Source organism: Paramormyrops kingsleyae, chromosome 22 (assembly GCF_048594095.1).
Source record: "Paramormyrops kingsleyae isolate MSU_618 chromosome 22, PKINGS_0.4, whole genome shotgun sequence".
NCBI classification, from domain to species: Eukaryota; Metazoa; Chordata; class Actinopteri; order Osteoglossiformes; family Mormyridae; genus Paramormyrops; species Paramormyrops kingsleyae.
Window position 1 is genome coordinate 21,327,425 of NC_132818.1, and position 16,851 is coordinate 21,344,275.

At 44.4% G+C, this 16,851-nt stretch overlaps 2 protein-coding genes and 1 long non-coding RNA gene across 4 annotated transcripts; 2 read left to right on the top strand and 1 right to left on the bottom strand.

Moving 5' to 3' along the window:
• Positions 1 to 6,212: 6,212 nt before the first annotated feature.
• Positions 6,213 to 8,711, top strand: pvalb8 (parvalbumin 8). Its single transcript, XM_023835404.1, has 5 exons — positions 6,213 to 6,278; positions 6,826 to 6,893; positions 7,478 to 7,610; positions 8,030 to 8,139; positions 8,582 to 8,711. Exons 2-5 carry the CDS (start codon positions 6,833 to 6,835, stop codon positions 8,605 to 8,607), a joined length of 330 nt encoding a protein of 109 aa, XP_023691172.1. The 5' UTR covers positions 6,213 to 6,278; positions 6,826 to 6,832; the 3' UTR covers positions 8,608 to 8,711.
• Positions 7,649 to 9,306, bottom strand: LOC111855910 (uncharacterized). Its single transcript, XR_002840995.1, has 3 exons — positions 9,272 to 9,306; positions 8,579 to 8,650; positions 7,649 to 7,803 (listed from the first exon to the last, which is right to left on the bottom strand). It is a non-coding gene; the product is annotated as an uncharacterized lncRNA (long non-coding RNA).
• A 4,995-nt stretch (positions 9,307 to 14,301) lies between these two features.
• aimp2 (aminoacyl tRNA synthetase complex interacting multifunctional protein 2) lies at positions 14,302 to 16,482 on the top strand. Of its 2 annotated transcripts, none has more exons than XM_023835403.1 (4): positions 14,302 to 14,456; positions 15,021 to 15,227; positions 15,444 to 15,678; positions 16,049 to 16,482. In XM_023835403.1, the coding sequence occupies exons 1-4, from the start codon at positions 14,448 to 14,450 to the stop codon at positions 16,435 to 16,437; spliced, it is 840 nt and encodes a 279-aa protein (XP_023691171.1). In that variant the 5' UTR covers positions 14,302 to 14,447; the 3' UTR covers positions 16,438 to 16,482. The 2 variants fall into 2 exon arrangements, with proteins under 2 accessions (XP_023691171.1, XP_023691170.1); XM_023835402.2 differs by having other exon boundaries at positions 14,303 to 14,564.
• The last annotated feature ends 369 nt before the right edge of the window (positions 16,483 to 16,851 follow it).

The window sequence follows — 16,851 nt, forward strand, 5'->3', positions numbered from 1 at the left end:
TTAAAAGCACAAAATCAGTCAGAAGTTTTTGCACACACTGAGATTTTCTACATTTGCATGTTGCTCACTTAACATTTACTAAAAATACACTCAATATTCATTGATAACAGATGAATATACAGTATGTTCACCATTTGAGTACCTTTATTAGGAAGAAAATGTCATATCTTTCATTTATCAAAGTAACCTCCTCTAGCAGTTATAACAGCAGAGGCACTCTTTCTACAAGGAACATTAAACACTGCTGTGTTTCATGGGATAAAACCGTTAACTAGTGCATTTAAAGTTAAAGGACGGCCTAGAATGTGACTATGACATCACCACATTACCAGTTAACAGGACATCAGAGATGCACTGTTACATATTCTTTCCATGTTATAAAGGAAACTTGTTTTATTTGACTTATATTTTCATTTATAGTTGTTCACTCAAGTTTCCAAAGCTTAACAAGAATAAAAAATCTGCAGTTTATGACATAAATGAATAAGTGGTAAAACCCCATGGTGTGTAAAACCTTTGATTGGTAGCGTATCTTCAGAATATTTAGGCACTAATCCACCACAAAATGGATTAATAAGGAAAAAAAAGTCTTTACACCCTTTATCTCAGAGAGTAAGCCGTCCGCAAAGGGCAGCCACCCATAGCAGCACCCAGGGAGCTGGGGGTTAAGGGCCTTGCTCAAGGACCCGCAGACATGCTGAGGCTGGGTTTGAACCAACAACCTTCTGATTACAAGCATACTGGCTTCGCCCACTGAGCCACACGCTGCCCCAGGGTTGATGGTGCCCTTCATGCCTCCTTCCTTGTGTTGGCCTGCAGCCATTGATGGCCAGACTGCCTTTCTCCTCCCTTGATCTCACCCTGGTTTATTTCCCACACCCTCTGGGCTGCTGCATCAACAGGCTGAGTGCGCAGCTCGGAGGGTCGCAGGATTGAGGCCTAGTCAAGAACCCACCACACCTGTTTTGTTTGATTATTGGTTTTATGTTCCCCTTGTGCGTATTAGTTCTTTATTTCCCTGTTAAGCTTGGTCCTTGTTTTATTATGCTCTGTGTATTCCGTGTTCACTTTCTCTGTATGGTATTCCCAACGTGTGAATAGTGTTTCTTTGTTTCAGTGTTTGTGGAGTTCCTAGCCCTGTATTCATTAATTTACGTCACCCCCCACCTGTTGCCTGTTTTCCTTGTGCCCTTGCTGTTGGTTAATTGTTTTATGTGCCACGCCTCCTCTCTTGTTAGCCTGGTTGTCTGTATTTAAGTGCCTGTTTCTATACCTGATCTTCGGTCTGCCATTGCCCCTGTTCCTGTGTTGTTGCCCTGCTTGGTTTTTTCCTAGTTCCTACTCCTTTTGTACAATGTGGTGACCTAATGGTTAGGGACACGCACTTGTAATCGAAAGGTTTCTAGTTTAAATCCCCAACCAGCAAAGTTTGCACAATATTGGTGGTTTGCACAATATTTAGCTTACAAGGCAACCACGGGCAATCATATTGCAATAAGTATATTAAACAGCAAACATCCCAAATGATGGGGGGGTAGACAATGAATATCACAAACTCCATAACCCTTGAGGGCGCAGAATGTTTTTATCGGTTTAATACTAGATCAGGGATACAGGAAACACATGCATTGCCATGGAAGCCAACTCTCACGCATCTGGCGTGACACACTTTTACAATATGACGATCACGCAAGGAATCTAACGGCAAATCTATATTACGGTAAGTAAAAACAGTCCATACAAAATATTGTATTTTGCACCATCTATTCCCTTTTATAATAGACCCCAAATATAAGACGAGACTACTACTTTAGACGTATATTGAGGGGAATAAAGTGTCTTATATTTGGGTCAACCCAGTACATTTATTTCAGAAATTCTATTACTTAAACAAGAAGACACCATAGGCACAATTATTGTGCAACTGAAGGAAATATGGTGTTTTTTTATTTAGGCTATTTAGGGGGGGGGCAGTTAATATAGAAAGAAGTCAGTGACAGTCTTCATTTTGTGTGTCCCCCCCCCCACTATTCCCCTCACCTGAGAATAATCTGTAGCCTCTATAGTGAGATGTAAGTCAATACGATTATGTAATATAAGACAATCCAACTGCTAACATATTACGCAACAATAATATAATGTGTTACACTGCCCCTGCAGAGCCAGAGTCTGTGGGGCACAAACGTCCTCATCTCCTCACAAGGCAAGCGTTGCATTCAGTGACCAGAAAAAGGCTATAGCACGTTTGAAAGGAAAATTAACAGATGCAGATGAATAAATGATCGCACAGTAACAGTAGAGCATGCGAGGTATCAGCGTTGCCCGTGACATCAGCAGAAGTGGGTAAACAGAACCGCTGGATCCGATGTCGTCCCATTTCTCCTTTTCCTGAAACGCCCAACAACCCACCTCTTACCGGATTTCTCATCGTATTTACACGCAACAATTTGGCCTACGGTCATTTAACGTTACGATCAACGTTACGATTACTTGGCGTTTCGCATTTCCTAGTAACCTCATATGACGTAACTGAGGGTAACGGGGGTCTTAACCTGCCGGCTGATTCCGGCCGTCCTCTCATGTTGATTGCCGAATGCTAGGTTGCGCGTTCCCAGGTGTGTTCCCATAATCTTTGGCTGTCATAAGACCGATTTAAGGGCAGTGAGGTAATCCTAGCAGCATGACTAAGACAGCAGTCGTCAGCTGATGATGCGCTGGAAGCTCACAGCGTGCAGCATGAATACTGGGTTGCCTGTCCCATCTGGGGTTACCCCCGGTGAAATGACTACGATATGTAGTCACCAAAATTGTTTCACTTCCCGCGCCATTTGTCATTTAGCCTTTGAGGTCCAAGTGACATTTCAACAAGGGTAAGCCCTGCATCCATCCACACCCAAGGGATGCTTAAGGATTAATTCGATATTATATTGAATGTGGTATAACATGCCCTTAAAAATAAAAACAAAAAAATCCACTCACACTTCGCTAACCATAACTTCACTTGATTGCCAAAAGCATTGAACTGTTAATCCAAAATCAACACGATGACATTCACTTCAGGGCTAATCTTCTCCACAGAAACCTATTACAAACACGCCCCAGGTTACGATGGGGTTATGTTCCAATAAACCTCTCCTAAGGTGAAAATATTGTGGAAAATGCATTTTAATACAGTAGGTGAGACCTGGGGTGATTGTAACATGGGCTAGTTGTAACAAAGTCTATTTCTCAAATCAGGAATGAGGTACAAATCACATGACTAACTGCACATGCTCAGTTTAGGATGCTCAGGATGGATGGATGGGTATTCGCCTGCGCTGTGGAGTCCATCCTCACAGGGAGTGTTGCATCTTGGTACGGCAGCTGCACTGCTCAGGACAAGAAAGCTTTGCAGAGGGTGGTGAAAACAGCTCAGAGGATCACAGGCACACCACTCCCTGCAATAACGGACATTTATAACACGCGCTGTCTCAGGAAAACCAAGAACATCCTGAAAGACCCCAGCCACCCTGCACTGGCACCTTTTACTTTCCTGCCATCAGGCAAGAGACTCAGGACAATTCACTCACGCACGACTCGACTCAGGAACAGTTTCTACCCCAGTGCTATCAGGCTATTCAACACACAGTAACTGCAACTTACTCCACACTATGCACTGACACCACACAGTAACAGCAACTTACTCACACTATGCACTGACACCACACAGTAACTGCAACTTACTCACACTATGCACTGACACCACACAGTAACTGCAACTTACTCCACACTATGCACTGACACCACACAGTAACTGCAACTTACTCCACACTATGCACTGACACCACACAGTAACAGCAACTTACTCACACTATGCACTGACACCACACAGTAACAGCAACTTACTCCACACTATGCACTGACACCACACAGTAACAGCAACTTACTCACACTATGCACTGACACCACACAGTAACTGCAACTTACTCCACACTATGCACTGACACCACACAGTAACTGCAACTTACTCCACACTATGCACTGACACCACACAGTAACTGCAACTTACTCACACTATGCACTGACACCACACAGTAACTGCAACTTACTCACACTATGCACTGACACCACACAGTAACTGCAACTTACTCCACACTATGCACTGACACCACACAGTAACTGCAACTTACTCCACACTATGCACTGACACCACACAGTAACTGCAACTTACTCCACACTATGCACTGACACCACACAGTAACTGCAACTTACTCACACTATGCACTGACACCACACAGTAACAGCAACTTACTCCACACTATGCACTGACACCACACAGTAACTGCAACTTACTCACACTATGCACTGACACCACACAGTAACTGCAACTTACTCACACTATGCACTGACACCACACAGTAACTGCAACTAACTCCACACTATGCACTGACACCACACAGTAACTGCAACTTACTCACACTATGCACTGACACCACACAGTAACAGCAACTTACTCACACTATGCACTGACACCACACAGTAACTGCAACTTACTCCACACTATGCACTGACACCACACAGTAACTGCAACTTACTCACACTATGCACTGACACTTTACCTATTTATTATTTATTGCTGCTGCACAACTTCGTCTTCTATGTCTTCTGTGTATTATGTCTTATGTTTTGTCTGTGAGGGAGGGGTTTTCAAGTAAGAATTTCATTGTGCTCTGTACGCTGTATTTTGTACATATGACAATAAACGTCAAACTCAAAACTCAAATTATACTTTTTCTGTTTTTTGTAAACTGCAGTCTGGCTCTTCCCTGCTTCTCATTAATGAAGGGCTTCTTCCTTCCTTTATGGGTCTTCAGTCCTGCTTCTAGGATCCTGTTATGAACTGTCCTAGCAGTGCACTTCACGCCTGCACTTAATGTTTCCCATTCTTTTTGAAGGTGACTTGAGGTCATCCTCTGATTTATGAGGCACTGCTGGATAAGTTGACAGTCATCTCTGGCATTAGAAAGTCACTTCTGCCCTCTGCCTGGCTGGTTTCTGGTCATTCCCAGTGTCTCCTGCTTCACCTTATTCTTGTGTACTACTGTCTTAGAGACTTTGAACCTTGAAGCATCCTGATGCTCAGCGTAGCCTTCTGCCAGCAGAACCCGAATTAAAGCAGGATTCAAGAATGCTGATTTTTTTTTTAATGTACAGAGGTCTGTTAATTTTTTCCAGAGCTATACAACTGAAAATCTCCCACCTTATATAGGATGCACTACATTTATTGGTTGTCTAATATATGCTGAAATATACGTTAGAAATAATAACGAGGTATATCTCCGTAAGGTGACCCGTGTTCCCCTATCAGTGCAAAAACCGGAGACGGGTGTTTCCTGTGGGCTAAGATGAGCGGGTTGAACTGTCACGATATTGGCCTGCATAATTAACAACACGGTTATGTCAGTGTAACCGTGCCTCACGCTGATTGTAATTGGGCGGAGAGCATTTCTAATCATCGTTGTAATAGCGTGACATTTTTAATACAGGCCTGCGAAATACAGTAATGGTAGGTTTAAGAGCTGGGCATCATCTCATTTATGCAGTTTAACATGACATTGAAGGAAGATTTACAAATCAGTTCAATTTTAGATATTGTCCTGTAAATCCCTTTGTAAAAAAGTATCGGGGGGGGGGGGGGGGGGGGCATTACGTCATGTTCACTTACCTGCTTTTGAAAAAGTGAGATATGACCACCTTTTGTTTAAAAAAAAACATGAATATAATTTAGGTTTTTATTAATCTGAAATATATATATATATATATATATATATATATATATATATATATATATATAAATTTTATTAACTGTGGGCGATTTTTTTGTGATTGTTGGCAATGACGTTGGAGAGAGTTTGTTATTTGGAGGGTCAATATTTGTGGAGGTCTACTTTTGGGGGGAGGACGAATGAAGCCAGATTAAATAGGCCTATAGCCGGGATTGGGTTTTGGATAGCTTCTTATCTGATTCACACTGAAAGGGAACTTCGTAACATTCATGCGTGTTAGAAATGCTCCTGGCTTTACCGTGTTTACCTGCGCGTAATATAAATAGTAAAGGTTAATTAGTTGGGTAGGAAACGCGAGCTGGGCTTGGCAGTTAGAATTTGATACAGGCAGGTAACTCAAGAATTCTCCATTGTCATTGCAGTAAGAAGTATATAAATCAACCGCGGATGATAACAGGCACCACAAAACCTCGCACATCCTCACTTGTCACATCGGCAGAAAGGAGCTTGGAGGTAGGTGTGCGGGTCCACTGCGGGCATCTCTGTGCATCCAGCGTTTATTATTGAATATCTGTTCGTCCTAATAATTTGGATGGATTTATGTCGGCTCATTAGAAAGGAAATAGTAGATTACATATGATTTTACCCTTTTTTTTTTTTTTTACAATACATTGTTTTGTTGCGCAGTCTAAGTAATTCTAGTTTCTGTAACGCATTTCCATAAACGCTTGTGGAGATTTATCGTAGGTGAAAGAAAACATCACGTACGAGAGCTAAACTTCAAACTTCACAAGTACGAAATAGTGAAGATAGTGAAACTGGTGGCCTTTAAAGCAAATGAAAGCCATCTGAAGATAACGCCTCAAGTAATGTGACGTAGGCCTTTTGCGTGACATGGCGATTTCGACGACTAACGGCTCAGTGGAAACTATTTACTATTAATATTATTTCTCAAACAAGTTTTATTTTGAGTGAAATTTCACCCTAAGTGTCAACAGTGTGTTGTATGATTATACAGCACAGAAACATTTTACTAAATACATATAATCTTTTTTAACAGGTTTAGAATGTCGCTCACATCCGTCCTGTCCGCTGATGCGATTGCTAATGCTTTGAAGGAGTGCAAAGGTATGACAAGCCACTAATATACTCAACAGTTCCAGCTCTCTTTGGTTTTGTGTGCGTCTTTTCCTTTCGGTGTGCGTTTAATTATTATTATTATTTTTGCTTGCTTTGTTTATAAGCTGAATTTTGTCTAGTGTGTATTTAGAGTAACAGTGAAATACATTGTGAGGAGTATTACAGAGAAATTACTGCTGATTTATACAGAATGTCCGGTATCTGGGTAGTTTCTATTTTGTAAAATATTTTTGAAATATTTGCCCATTTTTATTGTAATGATATGTTTACTGAATATAACTGCATCACATATAGATTTACATCCTTAGGCTGTAGTTTTGACATAATAGCAAAGTGAATTCCAGTACTGTGAAAATGTGCTTTGTATTTTTATTCGCATAGAGTAGCGAGTGCCAACGGTCTGCCAGGATTCTCTGCATCACAGACATAGAAAACACCCTTACTGCTTCACTGTCATAGAGCCCTATATCATATATCTTTAGACTGCAGCATGTATGTCGAGTTTTTGAGGTGACCCACAGTGTGAGTTCACAGCCTCAGATGACTCGCAACTGAACTCCTTGCCCCAACAGCACCAGACACCTTCTGTCATAAGAAGTTCTTCCAAACATGTGGACTGACCAAGAAGACTTCCCAGGAAGTGAAGAACGTGTTCCGCATCCTCGACGATGATGGGAGCGAGTTTATTGAGGAGGACGAGCTCCAGTAAGCATATTGCTAATTCGTGGTATTTATGAGTATGACCTCATCCTGTGCGTGCGCTTTCCAAATAAGGCGTTGCGTACACAGGATATGTCTTTCACTTTTGAAGTATGAATAAACTTGTTCTCTCAACCAGCACCCATCCTGGCTTATATTCAGTATCTCGGGGCTATTCTTCACGTCATGGAGACTTCGGCTGAAAGTGAATAGTTGGTTGGAAATAATATGGCTTTGTGAAACAGCCACATAAATAGTATTTTGATACTCTGCTAGCTGAAATCATGAAGAGACATCCAGGCCATATTCACAAGCTATGATTCCCATTGATGAGTGTTTGAGATATGATGCGTAATTCTAAGCAGGTGATGGTTTTGGATTTCATCGTGCAGCGTCTAAATGTGCTTGAATGTGATCTATTCCAGATTCTTCCTGCAGCGATTCTCTCCCAGCGCACGCGTGCTCACGGAAAGTGAGACGAAGAAGTTCATGCTTGCCCTAGATGAAGATAACGATGGCAAGATAGGCATTGACGGTACGCTGCTTCTCCGACTCCTTGGGCTAATCTCTCCACTCCAAGCCAAAAAAGAAGAACCATTTTGTACACAGAGGCATAGATAGAAATTCTGAGCCCCCTGACAAAATGTCATCTTGGACCTCCACCCAGTTTTACATATACAAGGGCCCTGCAAAATGCTGTAGCCCCCTGATTCTGTAAGGATAACTATGCCCTTACTACAGCCTTGCATGTGCATGAAAATACACAACATTTGTTTGAAAATGTTTTGTGTTTTGTCTAGAAGAAATACATAAGACATGGCTAAAAGGGATTCTACAAAATAGTGGCTCTACCTGGTCTTTTGAGTTTCCCATATACTTCCAAATAAAAGTGTGGGGGAAAGGATTTCTTTCTCATGTGAAGATTAGTCTTTTCTCCCTCTGTATATGTAACTGACACTTCTATTCTTCCTTACCAGAATTCGAGCATGCAGTTTTGTCCTGAAGCTTTCAGCGGAGCAGAAAGAACAGCCTTCACTCCTATCTGCCTGGGGGGGTCAAATCCACTTTAGTGTCAGCAGCCCCACCCACCCTTCCTCTCCCACCCACCCACCCAACCTTGCTGTCCCAACCACCCACCCAACCCTGCTGTCCCAACCTACCGATGGCCTTGTTTTGCCCACACTGCCACCTAGTGAGGATTTTGTGTGCTGTCCTCTACACCTTCACCACATTTTTAACCTGGATCTTAGGAGAAAGGGTTTCAGAAGAGTGTGCGCTCCGTTCTTGCTGATGTATTAATAGAAGAATAAACAAATTTTAACTCTGGCTCCTGTTTGGTCTTTTGCTTGTTAAAATAAGTCAGCTTATTATCTCTTATTAACAGGCATATACAATGTTTTTTTTTGATACCATACATCAGGGGTGAGCAATCGTATCTGTAAAGGGCCGGTATGTATGCAGGATTTTGGGGTAACCCTTAGGTCAGCTGATCAAACCCAGGTGTGAGGACTCTTCAAATTATGGGGTCACAACGAAAACCTGCATATCCAACAGGCCTTTCTGGGTATGACTGGCCACTCATACTATATACCAGCTTAAGATACAAAAGATTGCAGAATTTTAAAGAACTGTTCTTTTGTGACAGAATGTTTCATAGGCAAACTGACCTCTTTAACTGTGATAGTCCAGCCATCAGTCTATGGATCCAACCATTCACTTTGTCCATCCTTCATCCAACTACTCAGAGTTCTCTTCTCACTGAATCTACATTGGAGCAGAAGAAAAAGCAGCATTTGAATCCATGTCAGTTATGCTACCTCAGCAACACCCCATGACAGTATTACAAGGATATCGATTTGGGTGTGGAAGGGGCCGCAGTGCCACCCACACCCTCCCTTTACGGCATGTCTAGGGACATGTCCTTACCAGTGCCTGAAATGGGGAAGCCAGTACTCCCCTTGTTATTCAGCCCCAGGTGCCAGTACTCCCCTTGTTATTCAGCCCCAGGTGCCTGTACTCCCCTTGTTATTCAGCCCCAGGTGCCTGTACTCCCCTTGTTATTCAGCCCCAGGTGCCGGTACTCCCCTTGTTATTCAGCCCCAGGTGCCGGTACTCCCCTTGTTATTCAGCCCCAGGTGCCGGTACTCCCCTTGTTATTCAGCCCCAGGTGCCGGTACTCCCCTTGTTATTCAGCCCCAGGTGCCGGTACTCCCCTTGTTATTCAGCCCCAGGTGCCGGTACTCCCCTTGTTATTCAGCCCCAGGTGCCTGTACTCCCCTTGTTATTCAGCCCCAGGTGCCGGTACTCCCCTTGTTATTCAGCCCCAGGTGCCTGTACTCCCCTTGTTATTCAGCCCCAGGTGCCTGTACTCCCCTTGTTATTCAGCCCCAGGTGCCTGTACTCCCCTTGTTATTCAGCCCCAGGTGCCTCTACTCCCCTTGTTATTCAGCCCCAGGTGCCTCTACTCCCCTTGTTATTCAGTACCAGGTGCCTCTACTCCCCTTGTTATTCAGTATTAGCAGAGGTGCTGGTACTCTGAAGGGAAAAACAAATTTGTGCTCTTCTGCTTGTGAGTACTGACCGACTTCAAGCACTGGTCCCTACCAGATGTACCGTCTGTGTTTGGTGGGGTGGGGGGGTGGTACTGCTTTGGTCCGGTGGTCCCTACCAATGTTCAAACCAAAGCTACACACAGCTCCAGTACCACCTTTCAGACTAGGCCTGGACTGGCCATCTAACATACTGGACATTTTCCCAGGGTGCCGATGGGTAAGTGGGCCGGCAAAACTTTTCTTGCCCCCGCCCCCCTCCAATTAGCAAACTTCACCATGAAGGACCCCGAAGTCCTTCTCACCTGATTTGTAAACCCAGACTGGCCTTTGAATATTCATCGTCAGACAGAGATATTGTGCCTGGTCTTTACAGGGAATTCAATAATTAATTAGAACATTCACCACTGCTCACTTGGTTGTTTCACAAACAGGTTATGGTAAAACCAGCTTTAAAGATTTAATACAAACCTGAGGAGACATGAGGAGTCACGGTTATATTGTAGGGGAGGGGGGTTAGTCACAGATTGTGTGCAACTTCTATTCCCTAAATTACAGTTAACACACTGAAACCTGCCTTTCGGACATCAGCACAGTGGCGGCTGGTAATTGGCAGGGTGTATGGGCTGCTTCTATAATACACAATGAGACCTTGCTGGCGATGCTAAAAATAGCTGAAAACGATCAGGCATTACGGAAAGATCCATACAACACTGACATACCTTGTCGAAATGGAAAAATTCAGTCAGATCTAATCTGCTTGGTCCATCTCAGAGGCAATGCCAGGGGCTAGTTTCACATACATAAATACTTTGGTTTGAGCATCATGAGTAAACATTTAACAAACTAGGCGATTCAAGCAGTTACATAAGCAGAAAGGCAAGATGGCGCACCGTTTAGCTTTGTGCTGTTTCTAAATATTTAGTGGTACAAGCTTTGGCTGGACCTGGGCCCTTCACGCCGTTCCAGTTCACGTTCCAGTTCACGGCGCTTTTCCACTGGCACCAAGAACTGAGCCGCACCTGACCTGTATCGCGAACTCGAACTTAACTTTCAGCATAAATATACTCATCAGCTGGGCAGCCGTGTTATTCTACTAACTACATCATTGTATTAACTACAATCATGTTTGAAGTGGCTTTTACGTTATGTTTACGATTTCGTTACTTTGCAGGTGCTTTTGTCCAGATAGCACGTTACAAGCATATGGTTGTCGATGAGCCAACTAGGCTGAGCTTCTGATGAATGTCCGGGTACAAGAGTAAGTGGTAGAGCAGCAAGAGTTACACATCGTCTGACAAAGCGAGAAGCTGATAAGGTAAGAAGCAAAGGTACCGGAGTGGTTACAGGCAGAGGGGTGAGTCTGAGGTCTCACCACAAGAAATCACACTGCTGTTAAGAAGTATGGGCGGTAACTTAAGACTGTGGGAAGACGAAGCGATGGATGCTTCAGAAAAGCGCCTGAGGAAAGGCCTGAATAAATCATGGCGACTAAAATGCCTTTATGAGCGAGGACAATTGGCAGGCCTCCAGGGGGCAGTGTGGAGATCACAGCTCTGTCCACTGCTTGACTCCTCGCTTCTCAATAATTGATACCTTTGTTTTGTTGTCACAAAACTCTTGCTTAGCATCCAGCTCAGCTTTCTTATTAAGTCCGATTAAAAGTTTAATGTGGGCTACATCCTGTTTCCAGCTTCCTGTGCCTTCCTAGGTTGAGAAAAGGCATAAACTCCCACTCCATAAAGCTACGAATTCCCTGTTTGATGGCTGGAAAGAAAATTAGCATTTTGTCAGTTTATCTTCTATGTCTTTCAGAGTATTTTTTTTATTGATCCATGCAGCTTAGAGTCGTGGGATATTGAGTTTCAGGATGACAGGCATAAAAGTTTTACTAGGTTAACTGGAATAAAGGTTCCCTGTATTCTGTCTGGCTGTTCCTCATCTATTATGCAGATCCAACAGGCTGCCCACTGATTTACTAGATGATTATGTAATCTGTGCTCCCTAGCAGGGTCCGGCCAGCAAACATGCTGGGTTAAACATGTGCAAACGACACAGTCATCTAGCAAAGCAAACCATCTTACAGCCTCTGCTGGGGACTGAGCTCTTGTCTTCTGGCACCTCCATAGGGTGTACACAGGGGTGTCGGAGGGATAAGGATACCCTGGCAGGATGTTGTACACTAAAGAGGACATGCTGTCAAATTAAAAATAAAAATAAATTAGAAAAAATCTAAATTGTAAGATTGTAAGTCTTATTTCCTCCAAAGACAAAAATCCTAAAATTGAAGGACATTTTTTTCCTTGGGTCTCAGGAGGATATGTGAAATTTGGTGGGGGGGCTCAAGGTGATATTTTGTCAGGGGGTCTAGAATTTCTAGCTATAAGCCTGGGTTGTTTTTGAAAGTTGGACCACAGTCACTAACATATCTTAATCTTTAAAAATAATAACCCATAATGTCTTGATCTTAATATTTCAGCTGTGTAATTCTGAACTGAAAGGCTTCAGAAAGTTTCCCCTCTATCTCCTATTCTGTTTAATAAGAATATTTGGCTGCCAAGTGTCTATTTACCCAAGGTGTGAAAGACTAAGGAAGACATACAGTAAGGTCCTGCATGATAAGGTAGACTGTTATATACTCTTTCTTTTTGTCCAAGGTGTGACACTGACATGGTGAACGGCGATCACCGTAATCGACCGTGCGGCAGCCCCACTGCTCAGGGTCCTGCATGATTTAAAGCGCCGCAGTCGCAGACAAAACGTGTCACCTTCGGGTTCCCCTCCAGACACAGCCGACTGCCAGGCGATCCGTGTTTCCACGCTTCAGGGAAGCATGAATAATTTAAGGGGGACAAGCTACAGATCAGCAAAATCAGCCCTGTGTTTTAATTAAACGTCTTTGTTTTGCCCTGCAGGAATGCGAGGAATCCACAGAAGCGTGTAGACAGTATCTATAAGAGAAAGTAGAAAGCAAGAATAAATAAACTGTACCAGGCCAAGAGGACGGCCAAGTAACACCTGGCTGCGGGCAGATGACAGACGGCCATTTCCGGAGGGGACCGCGCGGTGGCCTGGGGAGGGGGTGCCAACTGGGACCGCGAGGCGTGTTGTCATGTGGTGGGTGCAGCAACGAGACCTGAAGACATTGACACTTTAGGTTTTCCTGACATAACAATCATTTTATGGTGAAGAAACACTGAACTCTCCCAAGAAATAAGAAGAGTTTCCAAGATTTTATGTATTAACTGTAACTGTAATAAAACCTACTGTGAATGGATGCTAATTTATTTCAAATACATAAGGTGTTTTTTGCATCCACTGTTTCAGACATTAGTTAATTCCCTGAAAATATACATCTCAACATTTACGTAATTCGCATTTGGTTATGGCCATCTCTGATATTTCTACATATCTGTGTTTGACAGCTTTGCATCCAGGCTGCGGCACAGCTTCAGATTCAGTCCAGCATTAAGGAGAAACCTGATTTGTATGCAGGAGAAAGATGTCTGTGATGCTCCTTCTGAAATTGCCCTGGCAACCTTGCTACACACATTTGGTATACTTGCATGCTCTGGCCTTGTCATCCTACCTGAGTCAGTTGTACGAGATGAGAAACCATGAAAATGTCACACAGTGAAGCACAACATTTATCAGTAAAATATGCAAATAAGCAACCCAATTTTCTGCTGACAGCGAACCTACTCTGCTTTTTGGGACCATAGTCATGACATTAAATTGTTAATCATAAATTAATCAAGGGATTGGCCACAGTAGTCAGTAGCCCAACCCCTGGGGAGGCTGAGGAAGTTCAGCGTGAACGCCAACATCACCTCAAATTTCTACAGGAGTGCGATCGAGAGCTTGCTGATAGGCTGCATTACAGTCTGGTACGGGAGTCGCTCTGCCAGCGGCCGGAAATCGCTACAGAGAGTGGTGAAGGCAGCAGAGTACATCACAGGCATGAGACTGAGTCTCTCTGCTATTCAGGACATTTATCTTCAGCGGTGCCTCCGTAAAGCACGCAGCATCATGAAGGACCACAGCCATCCAGCACGACAGCTGTTCCCCTTGTTACCGTCCAGCAGACGATACAGAAGTCTGTCTGCTCGGACCACAAGACTAAAAAAAATAGTTTTTTAGTCGCGCGCTTTTTACGTCATACCGGATGTGACGGAGATGTCCGTCCTCTTGACTGGGTAAAGCAGCTGTGTGTGCAGTCAGCCATTAGCTGACAATTTCAAAGGATTTTTTGTGTTTTTTTCTTTCTGGAATTAAACATCCGAAAACCGTTCCAATGTACAAGGTAAAGCCGATCAGTGAGGCCAACATGGATGTTGACTTACCGACTTGCATGTACAAACTACCGAATATCCACGCTCAGCAAACCAGCTGCATCGAGCATGCGCACCAGGTAATTCACATAAGGACTTTAAGGACATCGTGCTCGATTATTAGTGGGACATAAAATAATTCATTCTGTACTTAATGTTGACTGTCGTACGTATTATGTCAATGAATATTTTAAATTAAAATTTTTGCTAACCTGGCAAGTGACGAGATCGCATACAGAAAGAGAGGTTGATAAAATCTGTCATACAGTAGCTTAGGTTAAATACCATTGCTTTCATGTACATTATCTCAAGAATATACGCTCCTTTTTATTTAATACTTTTCAGTTTATACACAGTCCAGGCACTTTTTAACCTATGTACTAGGCCACAAGATGTACCAAAATGAAAGCAAGATTTATTATGAGTGATAGTTTCAGTTATGATACTGATTTTGGCACATTGACTTGCATGTTTACTGTGTGGGTGCTGAAGTAGTTTGCATTCCATATGGTAACTTGCTTTTCTCCTTCCCCTAGAACGGAGAGGTGGACCCAGCACTGAAAGCTCTTGAGTCCAGACAGGATGAGATTATGCGGAGGCTGTACGAGCTGAAGGCTGCGGTGGATGGGCTGGCTAAGACTGTGAGCAGCCCAGACGCGGACCTGGATGCCACTGGCCTGACGCACACTCCTCCGGGCTGTGCCTTCACCGGTCCCTCGGACCTGAACTCGCTTTTGGGCCAGGCAAGTCATGCTGCTGTACTTCTGTAGTGGATCATCACTTTAGTGTGTTTCATTAAAAAATAATCTTCTCTCTATTTGCATCGGTATCTTTGTTTCTGTGTAGAACTTATTCATGAGGGTAGTAATTGGAATTGAATAAAATATAGGATAGGTTCTTATGTTTGGGGTGGGGGCCTTGAGTGTTGAGGAACGTGAGCGCTTGGCTGTTTCCTGCAGGATGTCGGCGTTCTGAGGGACATCGTCATCAATGCTAATCCAACCGAGCCTCCCTTCTCCTTGCTGGTTCTCCACGACATGCTATGCCAACGCTACCGGGTCCTGTCCAGCGTACACGTGCACTCTTCCGTCTCCGCCGTTCCCCCGGCGCTGCTGTCCTGCCTGGGCCCCAGTCACCCTCGTAGCCACAAGCGGCAGGACTTCGATTTCGGCTTCACCCTCATCTGGAAGGATGGTAAGGAGTCTGCTGACGCCTCAGGCAGAGCCGGCTCTGTGAGGGCCGCTAGACGCAGCCATGTCGCCCTTTTTATTCATTACCCAACAAAGCCACTTCATAACAACACACGCTGCCCTATGGCCTGCGAGAATTATCTCTAATAAGGAATGCAGGGAAAAAGCAAAACACATACTCAGTACACACCAGCCAGGAAGTGTGATTCCTCATCCGTTCCTTCTCTGTGCCCTTTGTCCTACCCTGAAATATTTCACCTCAGACAGAACTAAAATTGCCGCCTGTCTATATACTTTGGTGAAGTTTGAGATTCGCTTCAGTGTTTCTGAACGTGGTAATATCCCTCCGCTTTGTGTGTTTGCCCCACCCTCAGTGCCCCGGGTGCAGATGAAGTTCAGCGTGCACAGCATGTGCCCTGTGGAGGGGGAGGGAAACGTGGCACGCTTTTTGTACAAGCTGCTGGTGACCCCGCCCTCGGATCCGTGCCAGGCCACGCTGGTGGACAGCTGGGTCGACGCGGCGCTGTTTCAGCTGGCGGGGGGCGGGGCCGACGAGCGTGCGGCGATGGTGAAAGCCCTGAACGCGGCGCTGTGCCGGGGGGCCTGGCTGGCTGGTCCGGAACTCTGCCTGGCTGACGTGCTGTGTGCCTGCGGCCTCCTGCGGTCCGGGGGGGCACCCAGCGCCCCCAGTAATGTGCAGAAGTGGCTGAAGTCCTGTGAAAACTCGGGCTTCTTCCACTGCGTTCTCTCCTTACTGCATTGAGTGCCGCCGTCAGGGGGCTGTGAATAAACGCATCTCTCCCATGCAGAGTGCCTCTGTCTTTTTAAGCTTTGTGGGATATTGAAAAATGAAAATGCTCCTTTATAAGCTAATAAAATATGCAGTAATACAGTTGGGGGGTTAATACTGCACTACAGGTGCCACACTAATGCTGTGGCTTGCAGTATGGCCTTATGCCCCCAGGTTTAAGGCTCTGACTAGCTCTGTGTCAGCAGAGTTTGCATGTTCTCTGTATGTCATTCGGATTTTCTCCTACAGTCCCAAGACATGCAGTTATGGTAATCAGTGTCCCTAAGTTGCCTATAGTGTATGATTGTGTCCATGTGCAAATGGACCTGCATGCCATCCAGGGTTTACTCCAGCCGTGTGCCCCCTGTTCAGGTCCCCCCATCCCTA

Bases quoted from the DNA above. Each gene is read 5' to 3' on its own strand.
- aimp2 (XM_023835402.2), top strand. From the start codon at position 14,448: ATGTACAAGGTAAAGCCGATCAGTGAGGCCAACATGGATGTTGACTTA. The intron at 15,228-15,443 runs GCAAGTCATGCT...TGTTTCCTGCAG, and splicing joins TGAACTCGCTTTTGGGCCAG to GATGTCGGCGTTCTGAGGGA. The intron at 15,679-16,048 runs GTAAGGAGTCTG...CCCCACCCTCAG, and splicing joins CACCCTCATCTGGAAGGATG to TGCCCCGGGTGCAGATGAAG.
- pvalb8 (XM_023835404.1), top strand. From the start codon at position 6,833: ATGTCGCTCACATCCGTCCTGTCCGCTGATGCGATTGCTAATGCTTTG. The intron at 6,894-7,477 runs GTATGACAAGCC...TTGCCCCAACAG, and splicing joins TGCTTTGAAGGAGTGCAAAG to CACCAGACACCTTCTGTCAT. The intron at 8,140-8,581 runs GTACGCTGCTTC...CTTCCTTACCAG, and splicing joins TGGCAAGATAGGCATTGACG to AATTCGAGCATGCAGTTTTG.